The sequence below is a fragment of the Euprymna scolopes genome, chromosome 7 (assembly GCF_053919585.1).
Source record: "Euprymna scolopes isolate OS-2025 chromosome 7, ASM5391958v1, whole genome shotgun sequence".
Lineage (NCBI taxonomy): Eukaryota > Metazoa > Mollusca > Cephalopoda > Sepiida > Sepiolidae > Euprymna > Euprymna scolopes.
The window spans coordinates 131,864,618-131,877,935 of NC_136488.1; the positions used below are offsets into that span (position 1 = coordinate 131,864,618).

The following is a 13,318-nucleotide window of genomic DNA, read 5'->3' on the forward strand; positions in this document are numbered from 1 at the left end:
TATTGGTGCAAGTCCAGATTAGCAGTTGAGGCGATAAACAAAAATAAACAAAAACCTACCAGTTACGAATGTCCTCGGTGATTTGTTTTTTCTTTCATATCGAAAAACATCGACCCCCTCTCGTCTCCATGTTAAGAATGGCTTTCTAAATAATAACGCCATTATTTCAGCACGGAAAAATTTCAATTTGACTTGAACTTTGCAATTAAAAATTTTTTTAGCTGGATTTAACAAACTATTTAAAAAAAAAAATAAATAAAAAAATAACGCGGATCAATAATTCCGTGAGAGGTGTGTGTACTGTAACACGATAAAGCTTTTTGTTTATTTTTGTTTATCTGGACTTGCACTAATTTCCCTGTAAATAATTACATATAACTATAATCTCCGATCAAAAAAAAAAAAAAAAATCCATAAAACAAAACATAGCAAAATAATCCGAACAGCGCAAGTCACTTGTGTACATCAGCCTTTTTTATACGATAATTTAGAATGCTAATTCTTTTAACTGCATTGTTTAGATATTGTAATTGGTAAATGTGTAGTTTAGCGGCGTAAATTATTTAACAGACAAAAAATTCTAAACTTAAAACACATTAGACCCAAAGGCTGAAATAGGGACAGAAAAAAAATTTCATTTTTATTTTTTCATCATTTTTTATTAGATTAAATGTATGACATTCGAGGCCGCCGTATTGCTTTTAAAATTTGGCCTTTCTATGGTTTGACAGATTGGCCTTTTTAGGGCCAAATTTCACCTTTTTATGCTCGTTCATGGAACTGTTTTTTGGCTACCATAATTTTGTAATGAAAGAGCGTAAAAAAAAAGCCAATCTGTCTAACCTCAGAAAGGCCAAATTTTAAATGCAATACGGTGGCCTCGAATGTTGTACATTTAGTTTGATAAAAAATGATGAAAAAAATAATAAAAATGAATTTTTTTTTCTGGTTTTATTTCAGCCTTTGGGTCTAATAATGTTTTATATAAAAATAGGTTTTATAATTATTTTTTATTTTTTTTTTTTTGTCTGTCAAATAATTTACGCCGCTAAACTACACATTTACCTTGTAATTTTTATTAAACAAAACATTAACTACTCTGTAAAATTATTTCCCTCCGCACGATGACGACTATTGCAAAAGCGTCAGAACTTGGTTCTTTGCTTGATAGCTGTTCAACTTTTTGTTCTCAGTGGAGAAATCCTTCACGACTGAGACAATTTTTAATTTTTGTTCCTTTTCTCAACATTAAAAAAAAAAAAAACGACCAGGTGTCTAACTCTGCCCTCGTGGGGGAGCAAAGTAAATAGGAACATTACATTACAAATACCTTTTTAATCATTGTGTCATCCAACTGTTTTGTTTTTTTTTTTTAATTTAGGATCTATTTAATTGATTGGTACTTCACGGGGAACGTGGACCCTGTGTAAACTGGTTTTAATTTAATGGCTGCTCCCTGATGTTTTTCATTTTCTTATACATTTTTTTTTTTTTTTTTTTTAATCGAGTGTGTATTTATTTTTTAACTTTTTTATTTCTTTAATTAAATTTGATGCATACTTTTCTACAGTGCTTGTTTTTATTTTAATTTATTTTCATTTTATTTAAAGTTTATTTAATCATGAAAACTTTTTTGAAAGTACTATTTGAGGCAAAAAAAAATGGCAAAAGCATTATTTGAATATGTATATAAAAAAAACTAAATGTAATAAAAATAATAAAAATATTTTGTTGTTGATTGGAATTTTTCCTGCTTGTATTTCTGCTTCTGGACTTCTTATTCTAAATTGCTCCAGTAAACTGTTATTATATTCAACATTCTGGCTATTTTCCAACTAGGGTAGCGACGAAAGTCCAGATTCCAACCTAACTTTAAATATAAATAAATAGGGAGAACATCTTTGATATACCTACCAACCTAACAAAAATATTATATTCCAAAAATCCGCTAAATTGATCAAGTGGGGTTTTTAATCTAAAAAATTATTTCCATGGTTTTAAACAATTTTAATCGTAAATCGTAATCATTACAAGGCTGATTTTGATATCATTAGTTCGAATTGTCTCCTTTGATTTAATATTGCGGATCAAGACACAACCTTCACTTCCTCTATAAAATTTGATTTTCTTATCAGTTTTAAGTGATTTTTGAAAAATAACATTTTTGTTCCGTGACGGGTACATACATTATAAATTTTCATTTTTATTTAATTAGGTTGAACTCTGTGTTTGCATCTGGGAAGCTCATAGTCAAGTTCAGGGAACTTAGATGCAAATTCGAACTGAAATGCTATTTGATCCAACAGCATAGATTATTCCCATTTCATCAGTCCTGACTGAGTAGAGTGTTAGTTTTATATTTTTGTTATTGCCTCGAGTAAGGATTGAATCTTCAACCACCACAAAAATGTCACTTAGGACTGGGTTGAGGCATTTTTTACATTAACCAACAGAAAAAGGATTAAAAAAAAATATAAATAAATGAAGGTGCAATAGATACGAGGGGTGTGCAATAAGTAATGCCCCTGACCTACTTCCCATAGCAGTAGAGCAACAAAACTTGGCACAGTTATTAGTCTTTCTCTACATAGGAACCACCCAGAGTTATGCATTTCTCCCATCGTTTGATGCAGCTTTGGAAACTGTTTTTATAAAACACTCCAGGTTGGTCCTTCAACCACGATGTGACTTCAGAAATCAAGGCTGCATCATCTGGGAAACGCTTTCCTTTCAAAAACAACTTCATGGCTGGGAAGAGGTGTAAGTCGCAGGGTGCAAGGTCAGGAGAATAGGGAGGATTTCATAACCACTCGCCCATGCTTCTCTAATTAGGCGACATGCGAGTTGTGGACCGGAGCGTTGTCCTGCAGGAGAAGGGTACCTTTGCTGATCTTGCCCTGCCTCTTGATTTTGATAGCTTCCCTTAATTTCCTCAAAAGTGAAGCATAATAGGCTCCTGTAATTGTGGTACCCTTTGCCAGGAAATCTGTCATCACTACTCTGTCCTGGTCCCAGAAGACTGTGTGCATGACCTTGCCAGCGGAGGGCTGCACCCTTGCCTTCTTTGGAGGTGGTGAGTCCAAGTGCTTCCACTGCATTGACTGGGCTTCGGTCTCTGGATCATAGTGATGGACCCAGGTTTCATCCTGTGTAATCAGTCTTTTGAAAAACTTTGACTCATCTTCTTGGCACATCTCCAAATTCATCCTCGAGCACTCGACGCGTTCTCGCTTCTGGAATGGTGTGAGCAACCTGGGAATCCATCTGGCAGACACCTTATGCAAATGGTCATGAATGATAGTTTCACAGACCCTGTACTAATCTTGACATCTTGGGCTATTTGGCGAATAGTAATGTGTCGATCTTCCAAAATGGCAGCCTCAACTTGACAGACAGATGCCTCATCAAGGCAGAAGGGGGTGGGGCCAGTTCTGGGAGCTGTTTCCACAGACTTCTGGCCATGTTTGAATTCATGATGCCAGCGTTTTACAAGGTCATATGATGGGGCATTATCACCATAAGTTTTTTACATTTCATCAAAAGTCTCCTGTGGTGTGCGTCCTTTCAAATACAAAAAACTGGATCATTGCTCAACATTGAACAGGCTCCATTTCACATCGGACTCGGTTCAAACACCTGTAAAACAGAAACCACAATTAGTTCAGAGCTGTAATTTGCCACATAACCCATAGAAATATAAATCATTGCACATGCAAAATTTCATCTAGATCAGACAACTGGAAGTGGGTCAGGGTCATTACTTATTGCACGCCCCTCGTAAATGTTGGCAAAGACGAGATGGGTTGCTCTTCTACCTGGATAAGTTTTAAAGAAAAAAAATTTTTGTATGTGTGAATGTGTTTTCACTTGAAACGTTTATTTTGAAATAAATGTGAACTCTAGAACGAAAAAAAAAATGACTGTTGAATCTTCAATAATCACCCAAAAATCGAAAATTAAACAAAGTACTAGTAGAAATTTTCATGTTTCATGACATTTATTGGATGGGTTTCTACCAGTATTTTTTATTTACTTATTTTTTAGCTATTATCGAGAGTCCAAATGGCTATTAAAAAGAAAATGCCATCTTTTTCTCAGTCTAATTTGACACTACTTTTGCTTCAAAGTAAATCAACGCTTTAAAATAAGTTAAAACAAACACTTATTCAGGTAAAAAGAGTATGCCAGATTGACGCAAGGAATGTTTCATTAAATAACAAACATAATATGCACAAAACCTCTAATTTTCAAAAGGAAAAACATAAGTGACTTCAGAGACTTCATTTTGCTTGTTACAGAGATCCACGTTGTTGAGAGAGACCCCAAACTTAGGGTTACCAAAGCACAAATTTACCCAGCACTTGACAGTAATTGCTGATCCTAAAAAGTTAAGTTAGCATTGAACCAACATAGTCATGCATAGTTACCCACAATTATTTTTCAGGAAAACATTATTTACAGCCAACTTTGATGTCCTTGGAGGAGGAAGAGGAGATGATGATTTGTAATATGAGCAACATACATGCATTTATTTTTATAATCTAAAGATAATTATATGAGATCTTATCTTGATAGGGGAGATTCTCGCTATTGGCGATTCATTGCTGTCTGTCTATTTATATATATATATTAGTGATGGGACGATTCCAATATTTTTCCCAATTCTGATACAATTACTGATTCCATGTGAAATTCCCAATTCCGATTCTTTATAAATCTCTGAATATTTGACTATAAAGTTATTTTATCCCGATTACTGTAAACACACATCTTAAATGTGCATATATTTTCTCAAGTGTAAAAACACATTTGTGAGGATGTGATCTGGAGATTTTAGTTTTACCGGAAGTTTAAATCAATAAATATTTTATTATTACAAGTAAAAGATGTTTTATAAAAATAAAATAGATGAAGGAATTGGTTTTGGCATCGAAAAATAGGCTCAAATTTTCCTGATACCAATTCTGATACCTCAAAAAGCTCCGATTTTTCCGATTCCAATTAATCGTCCCATATTAAAAGCCTACTTTTTTTCTATTTATAAAATTAACACAAACTTTTTTTTACTATACTCAGTCATGGATTTGCGAGCAACTACACAAAAGTTAACTAATTTGCATTTTCCTTTTGAAAAAAAAAAAAAAAAAATAACGTCCATTAATTAATTATTCATTTTTTGCTTTTTTTTAATTAGATGATCGGTTTCATTTTAATATTATGCTGAATCCTATTTTTTATATTCTGTATAATTGCATAAAATTTAAGATGAAAACTTTCCAGCACATCAAAATATATTTGTGTGTGTATGTGTGTACAAAAACCCTACCAAACTCCTCTCTGAATATTTGGTCTACAGACTTGAAATTTAATATATAGGGATCTGTAGCACTTTTTTTTTTTTTTTTTTTTTAGACAGTAAACTAGCTGCTAAGGAGTCAAAATTGAAAAAAAAAAAAAAAAAAAAAAAAAAAATCTTGGTCTGTCCTAAGTCGGCTATACCATTTTTATTTATGCACATGTGCTAATTCAATGTTATAGGTTTAAACCAATGTTATTTTTTATTTTATTTTTATTTATTTATTTATTTTTTTTGCAGTTCTTGTATACATATGGGTTTAGGTTATATGCTAATATATAAGGCTGGAGCGCTCTGTTTTGGTTTCAATTTTCATTGATGGCACACAAGTTTCTTTTAGTTCTTTTTTACTTTTGAAATCACTACAATATATTAGGTATAATAGAGAATTGGCTCTATAATAAATATAAAATCTGTATGAATTAAAATTATTTGAATATATTTAATGATTGCGCAACACCAGACGGCCTGCTAGTTATATATATATATATATGCACTAATTTTGCAAACTTATGGATTTTATTAAAATCAATTACCTCTACATAATACTATGTTTAAATTGGATTTTTTCAACAACTGCATTGATACAATGACTTTTTGTTCATTGTTGAACAACTGTTTCTTTGCTTTAAACATATCTTAAAATTTTGTTGCAAATTTTCAGATTAATACTTACTAATAATTAGCTATTAGTTTTTTGCTTCTGAGGATGAGAGTAACTCCTTGAAAATTCATGAATTAAAGGTCATACCTGATTACAAATAAACTTGTGAGGTATTTATGTATTCACTACAGAAAGAAAGATTAAACAATATACATTAAAAAATGTAAAATTTTTTGGATAAGACAATGAAATCGGTCCTGAATTTTTAAATGCACCTCCGAGGGATCTATGAAGGCAGACCCTCTTCCTAACACGCGCACGCTCTTATAAAGCTTCAAATATGCATGTTCAATTTTAATTAAATTTAAATCATATGAGACACTAATTCAGTTTTTCAACTTTTAGCTATATTAGGTGCCAATACAAAGTAAAAAAATAAAAAAACAAGCTTCTGGGCTTGACCTTTACTCCTGATTTGAAATGGAACACGTACATCAAATTCATTGCCAAGGTCGATGGGAAAATGGTAGGATCCTTCTACCGCTGTAGTAGATATCTCACTACTGATGCAATTCTCTACCTATATAAAAGCCAGGTACGGCCAATAATGGAATACTGTTGCCATATCTGGACAGGAGCTGCTTGAAGCAGCTTATCCTGCCTTGACAGAGTTCAAAATAGGCTTCTTAGCTTAGTGGGGGATGCCCTTTTTTCTTCCCTGCAACCTCTTTCCCACAGAAGAGACGTTGCAAGCCTGTCTCTGCTTTATCGTTATTTTCATGGCAAGTGTTCATCTTAACTTCAATCTATGGTTTCCCCTTGCCCAACTTTCACAAAAAACTCGTCTAGCTGAAACCACTATCAATAATTTCCCCCACTCTATCTGTGCCTAAACCTAAACAGATTCCATGAACAAAGCTTCTTTCTTAGAACTGCACGCCATTGGGACTCTTTTCCATTTGCCTGCTTTCAAGCTGTCTACAATTTGATTGTCTTCAAGTCCAACGTAAACAAGTTCTTGATGAACCGTTCCCTTAAGTAATCCAATTTACAAAATTTCCACCACTTATGATTACTGCGATATAATCCCATTGACTAATGTATATCCATTAACCCATGTATACTCATTAACCTTTATCCTCAAGTGGCCTCTGGGCCTTGATAAGTGGTGACTCATTTGTAAAAAAACAAAAAAACTTGAATAATGTGACAATATTGTCCTATTGAAAAGAATTGGTATGAAGGATACTTTTTTTTTTTTTTTTTTTTTCTTTCTTAAGTCATAAAGCGAAAAAGACTTTATAATTATTCTGCACTATACCTGGTAAGAAAAAAGTTTCTTGTCTCTGGATTTGAGGAAATAGGAAATCCTAATGCGAGAGATAAGAGCAATGATGTTTGTCAGGGAGAGATTTATATCGACAAATTTGATTGGCTAGTTATGAATGGGTTTGAGCCATCTGCCTCTTATAATCCTAAGCAAAGCCAAACTTCTTGCTGAGAATAGAAATGAACGAACACTGAAGCGTTAAAATCAAAATGGCTCTGTAAGCAAAACTGAAATAAGACAGATGTTCATTGCCGACATCAGAATAAAACATTTAAGCTTAGTTACTGACTTGAATGGAAATTTCTTAATAAGGATAACACCCATTATGTGAAAGTCTGGTTAATAATGACTTATGATAAAAATTATATGAGCTATAAAATGGAAAAGGTTTTAAAAAAAAAAAAAAAAAAAAAAATGGCAGTGTTAAACCGTCCTTTTGTCGATATAATGCACAAAAGTCTTTTTTTCCTTTCTTCAATTTTCAACAAATCTTCATGTATTTGATATTATCTTCCACCGTTCACTCTCATTCTAAGCTGTCCAACAAAAAACTCCACTCAACTCCATGCTTTAGAATTCATCCCATTCAACAGTTACCAATTGTTTACATATGCAAATTAATGGCATACATTCACCAATGAAAGGCCTACAAAATTATGCTCGTCTTTTCTTTTCTACATTTTCTGCTGGCATTTTACAGGCTAAGAAAGCATGAAGTCGTTTGCGAGATTGGTTTCTATTACAGCAGTCATCTGGATTTGTGGTGGAATAAACAAAATAGCCATTCATTATCAAGAAGCAAGATGGCCAAGCCGAGAGTTAAAGATTGACTGTCACTTTTCTATAGTTGAGGTTTGAAAATTTTGAATAAAAAGATTGTGATTTGTTTTGAAAGATGCATTGATTAATATGAAGACATATCTCTAGGGGAAGAGGAGGAACCCTGTTAAGGTAACAATCAGATAGAAATAGATGAAGAAGGAAAGGCTGCGATGGAAATCTGTTGATCATTTCAAGAGTCAGAAAAAAGATCCCTGCAGATTGAAAATTATAAACATGGCAACTTTACCATAGTGTGTCGTCTGACCTCATCATCATCAAACAAAGATATTTCACGGAAAACGCACACTTATGTGTCATGTCGAAATTAGTATAAATTCCCAAAATTATGAAAAATAGTCCAGTGGAAGATGTACTAGAGCTGATTTTTGGAAAAATGCGTGCAGTATATCAATAAAAAGCAAGATGGCTGACCTGAAAAATAGTGTCATTGGATTCTGCACAAAGCAACTTAAATGGTAGATAGTTATCTTCTCTTGATTTATATCTTCTAAAGGTTTAATTTACAATGAAACATCACAACTTCGAAATATTCTGTTTTTACTTATTTTTCTACGGACCATTTTTTTTTTTTTTTCATAATTTTTGGAATTTATACTGTCATAATTTCGGCAATACATTCAAGTATGTAATAATGTTTTTTTCCGAAATGCATTTTTTTTTTTTTTTTTTTTTTTTTCAAAGACTCACTATAGTGAAGTTGTACCCAATTAATTTTTTAGAATTTCTAAATTTTATTGGGAGAGGAGTTGAACCAACAGAGACCTGTGTATTTTACCAAAATTATTTTTCTACAAAAAAAACACAATTGCTGGAATTGTCCTTTACTTTTTATTTATGCTTAAAATAACCTTTGCTCCTCTATGGTACCAACTTTGATCACCATTTCATAGATGACTCCCCTCTTGATCTTTACTATATGGAGAGAGTAGTAATGGGTAAACCAGGACCTTTCAATATCTACAGCCTTTATCAGAGCGGCAATCATTTTACGAGCAAGTATCATATGACCACCCGAAAATCACGAATGGTCATTGGAGGACATTGTACAATATGGTGCTACGAACATTATGAAAAGGGATCCCAAGCAAAGTTGGATCTTCCTGCTAGTTATATGTATGAGATAATTATGCACTATTGAATTCTATACTAGCGGAGGGGATCCAGCCTTGCCCGGTCGTAAAATATGCTTAAATATATTTTAATCAATGCAGATTTTGGTATATTTTTATAACAGAACCAATTCTCTATTGAATATGTGTGTATGTATATAAAGTTTTTAGAAATGGCTTGCATACCAGCAGCTAGAATTAAAATCAGCTCCAGCCGCATTCCCTATCATTTGAGCTATCGACAGACAGATAGATTTAAAATCAAACCACTTCAAGCTATGAATGAATTTTGTGCATGTACGAAAGGAATAGAAATATGTCAGCAAGTTGAACATTTTGCATTTCAACTTGCTGACATACTTCTGTACGCATTATTCATTTATCCAAACAAAGATTTTATTCGTTATAAATTATCCTTGGTGTATGATCATTATTTCCTGTTAATTTCAGTGTTATATCACCAGTAGCTTAAGTGCTTATTAGTTAAATATTTTCTCACACACACATACATCTGTTTTCTATAGACTAATAAATTTATAGCAAGCGATTCTAATGTAAGCATTTATTGGGTATGTATGGATTACATTTTCGAAAACTGGTCTAATCATTTAATCGCGCATTCATTTCCTTTTCAGACTCAAAATGTCTTCAACAATCCGATTAGCTGATCCTGATGAATTTGAAGTCTGTCCCTATAATCCTGTCCATAGGATACCTAGCAGGCGTATGGTGTATCATTTAAATAAATGTCGAAAGGTAAGTAACTTCAAACAAAATATTTGTGTTGCTTATAGATTTTATATATATATTATTTTACATACGTCGGATCTTCCGGATGTAATGCCTCCTATTTTTTATTTTGCTCGAATGGATCAGAGGGATTGCAAATTGCATTGTTACGTTGACTGAACTTATGTGTTCATGACCTGTAAGTTTCATCTCCATGTTGAAGATATTGATGGTGTGACACTCTAAGAAAGCAACCTGTCATGGACGTGTGTCAGGAGCTGAGATGTGTCATTGAATTCCTGACAAAAGTGCATTGAAAATGGTGGTGACCATGTAGAAAAAATAAATACCAGAGCACAAAAGGTCTCCCATTTTAATGGTACCATTCCAGTCTTCATAGTTTTTAAACTTTTTGAATTAAAAAAAAAAAAACAAATTTTAGAACTACCCTCAAACATGCATCAAATAGAATACAGTGCTTTTAGCATTTCAACTGTTTTGATTACTTAAATAATTACTAGCAAATACACCCATCAGGTGTCTAGGTGTAAAATATTGGTTAATTAAAGCAGATTTTATGTTTAGGAGCTTTGGAGGAGTGTAGAGTCACTCTTGAGTTATCACCACTCTAAGCTCCATTTCATCTGGCATGACAGTTGAGGACATGCGCTGCATGGGGAGAACTGATATGAGAATGATATGAAGGGTGCGTAATGTGTTCCAGTTCACATGGGGAAGGCCAGTGAAACCTGGGAGGAAGTGGATAACTAAAGATCTCTTCATTGATAGATTAGTTTGGAAGTTAAGATTTCTAAAAGTTGCCAATGCTAGCAACATAAAACGTAATATGATGTGAAAATATATACAGTATAATCATGTCGACACACCAGTTCTTGTTAGTTAAACAATGTCAAATCTGGTTATTACTAGTTGGGTGACCATTTGGAAATATCCGGTGTTGTATGTAGGACGTTAATACTTCCTTATAAGAACTGCAAAAGCCCAATGTCATTTTCCCCTGACTCGAAAATATATATCTCCTCTGCCCTAAAATCAACAGATTAGACCATTCCTGTAATGACCTGATCCTGTTGATTGTGGTGTAATGCTGGTCTTGTGCAGTTCTAGGCGATCCACCCTCCCAGGTTTTGCCTTCTCTCTTTTAGAAGTGGTTAGTTTGTTGCTAATTGCTCAAGACATCCTTACTGGGGAATACCAACCGGAACTGGCCAGACACTTTGTGCAGATCAGTGCCCCTCCTTGGAGACACTGACTTCTCAATCTCACTGTTTGACATTGGTGTCACAGTTCTTGCAGTAGGAGAGAACTAAATACACCCCCACCCCCTGAGTGGAATATACATGTGACTGGGGACCGCTTATGAATTTCATACTCCCATAGAACTTCCTCCTTCTGAGGAAGCCTGTTCGACCCATCTATAGTGAATGCTGGTGATTAATGTAAAAATGCAGGATATTGAAAAAAGAACGTTATTTAATACTGAAACAATATTTTTACTATTGTTTTTCGAAACTGATATAAACTGTCTATTCAGTGTATATATTTGGCGATGTAACTACCATATTTCATTTCCACAAGTGATGTGGATATACAGCTGTTGCATTCTATAGTAATGTTCGCAGCAAAAGTGCAGACATCTCGGCAGCAATAATCATTAAAGAAATGAAAAATCTTTTTGCCAATGGTTTTCTTTAAAGTAACTTTTAGGACGATATGGGGGTCATTCCATGTCAAAACACCAGCAAAAAGTTGAAATCTGCATCCACCAACACCAAATTTCAAGTAATTTTCAAATATTCCCCTTCATGAGTTAGGAAAATTTGCCAAAGTCGGATTTTAGGGGGTGTAAAATTTGCATATTTTGCTTCTAAATCTATGCCGCGAAACATCACGAAATTTCAGTGTTTTATAAAATTAAAAAAATATACTTCCACACATTCAATATTTCTGAAATTTGGTAGGAAGGGCATTTAGGGACTGTAAAATCTGAATATTTAATTATTTTAATCCCATACCTGGTAGAAAATAAAATTTTTGCTCACCCAAAAGCATGTTCCTCAAATCATCAATTTTTTACCTATGTAGCTTACGGTCAATCTAGAGAAAATATGTCCTCTTCAATTTTCATCACATTTTTTATAGCATCTACTATGACTAAGTTCTAAAAAAAAAAAAAAATTGTGAGGGTTTCTAGCCTACTTTAGAAGATATGGCCCTGCAAAGTTTATCTTTTTTTTTCTATGTATGCGCGGTAATTCAGTGAAAGATTGATAACGACAATCATCCTAGTACTCCCAAACTCCTCAAATGTTCATATTGTGCTAAGTAATTTCTTAAACTATTCAATAAGATAGTCTTTGTTAATTTAAAAAGAAAATAATTTAAATATATTTTTCAGATATTGCATTTTGTATGGTACGGATAGATTGTCTTTAAGTGATAAACATTGACTCACGCATTAGGAACAAAGACTATCTTATTGAATAGTTTAAGAAATTACTTAGCAATATGAACATTTGAGGAGTTTCGGAGTATTAGGATGATTGTCTTTATCAATCTTTCACTGAATTACCGCACGTACATAGAAAAAAAAGATAAACTTTGCAGGGCCATATCTTCTAAAGTAGGCTAGAAACCCTCACAATTTTTTTTTTTTTTTTTTTTTTTTTTTTTTTTTTTTTTTTAGAACTTAATCAGTCATAGTAGATGCTATAAAAAAAATATGAAAATTGAATAGGACATATTTTCTCTAGACTGACCGTAAGCTACATAGGTAAAAAATTGATGATTTGAGGAATATGCTTTTGGGTGAGCAAAATTTTATTTTCTACTAGGTATAGGGTTTAAATAATTAAATATTCGGATTTTACAGTCCATAAACGCCCTTCCTACCAAATTTCAGAAATATTGAATGTGTTGAAGTATTTTTTTTTTTTTTTTTTTTTTTTTTTTTTTTTTTAATTTAATAAAATACTGAAATTTTGTGACTTTCGCAGCATAAATTTAGGAGCAAAATATTCAAATCCCGCCCCCCCCCTCCTAAAATCCGAACGGTAAGGTTTTGGACTAAATAATTTGGCAAATTTTCCTAACTCATGAAGTGGAATATTTGTGCCAAATTTCAAGTAATTTGGTGTTGGTGGGTGTAATGACCTGGTGAATTGACATGGAATGACCCATGGATTCCCCCGACCCCCATCCCCCAACTAGCAATGACCAAAAGGACACTGTCTTTTTTTTTTTTTTTTTAATTCTCAGTGTGGGTGACAGAAAAATACAATTGTGAATTAATTAGGACCTCTATCCAGTCATGGTTGATGGAACAC

General features: G+C 33.2%; 1 protein-coding gene across 7 annotated transcripts in view; it reads left to right on the forward strand.

Annotated features, from left to right (window-relative positions):
* LOC145279942 (uncharacterized) overlaps positions 1-13,318 on the forward strand; it is a 64,520-nt gene that overhangs the window by 16,996 nt on the left and 34,206 nt on the right. For all 7 annotated transcript variants that reach the window (XM_080131536.1, XM_080131534.1, XM_080131533.1 and 4 more), the window contains exon 2: positions 9,878-9,998. In XM_080131536.1, the coding sequence (XP_079987662.1) occupies positions 9,885-9,998 (114 nt within the window). In that variant the 5' untranslated portion in view covers positions 9,878-9,884. The remainder of the gene's footprint in view (positions 1-9,877; positions 9,999-13,318) is intronic.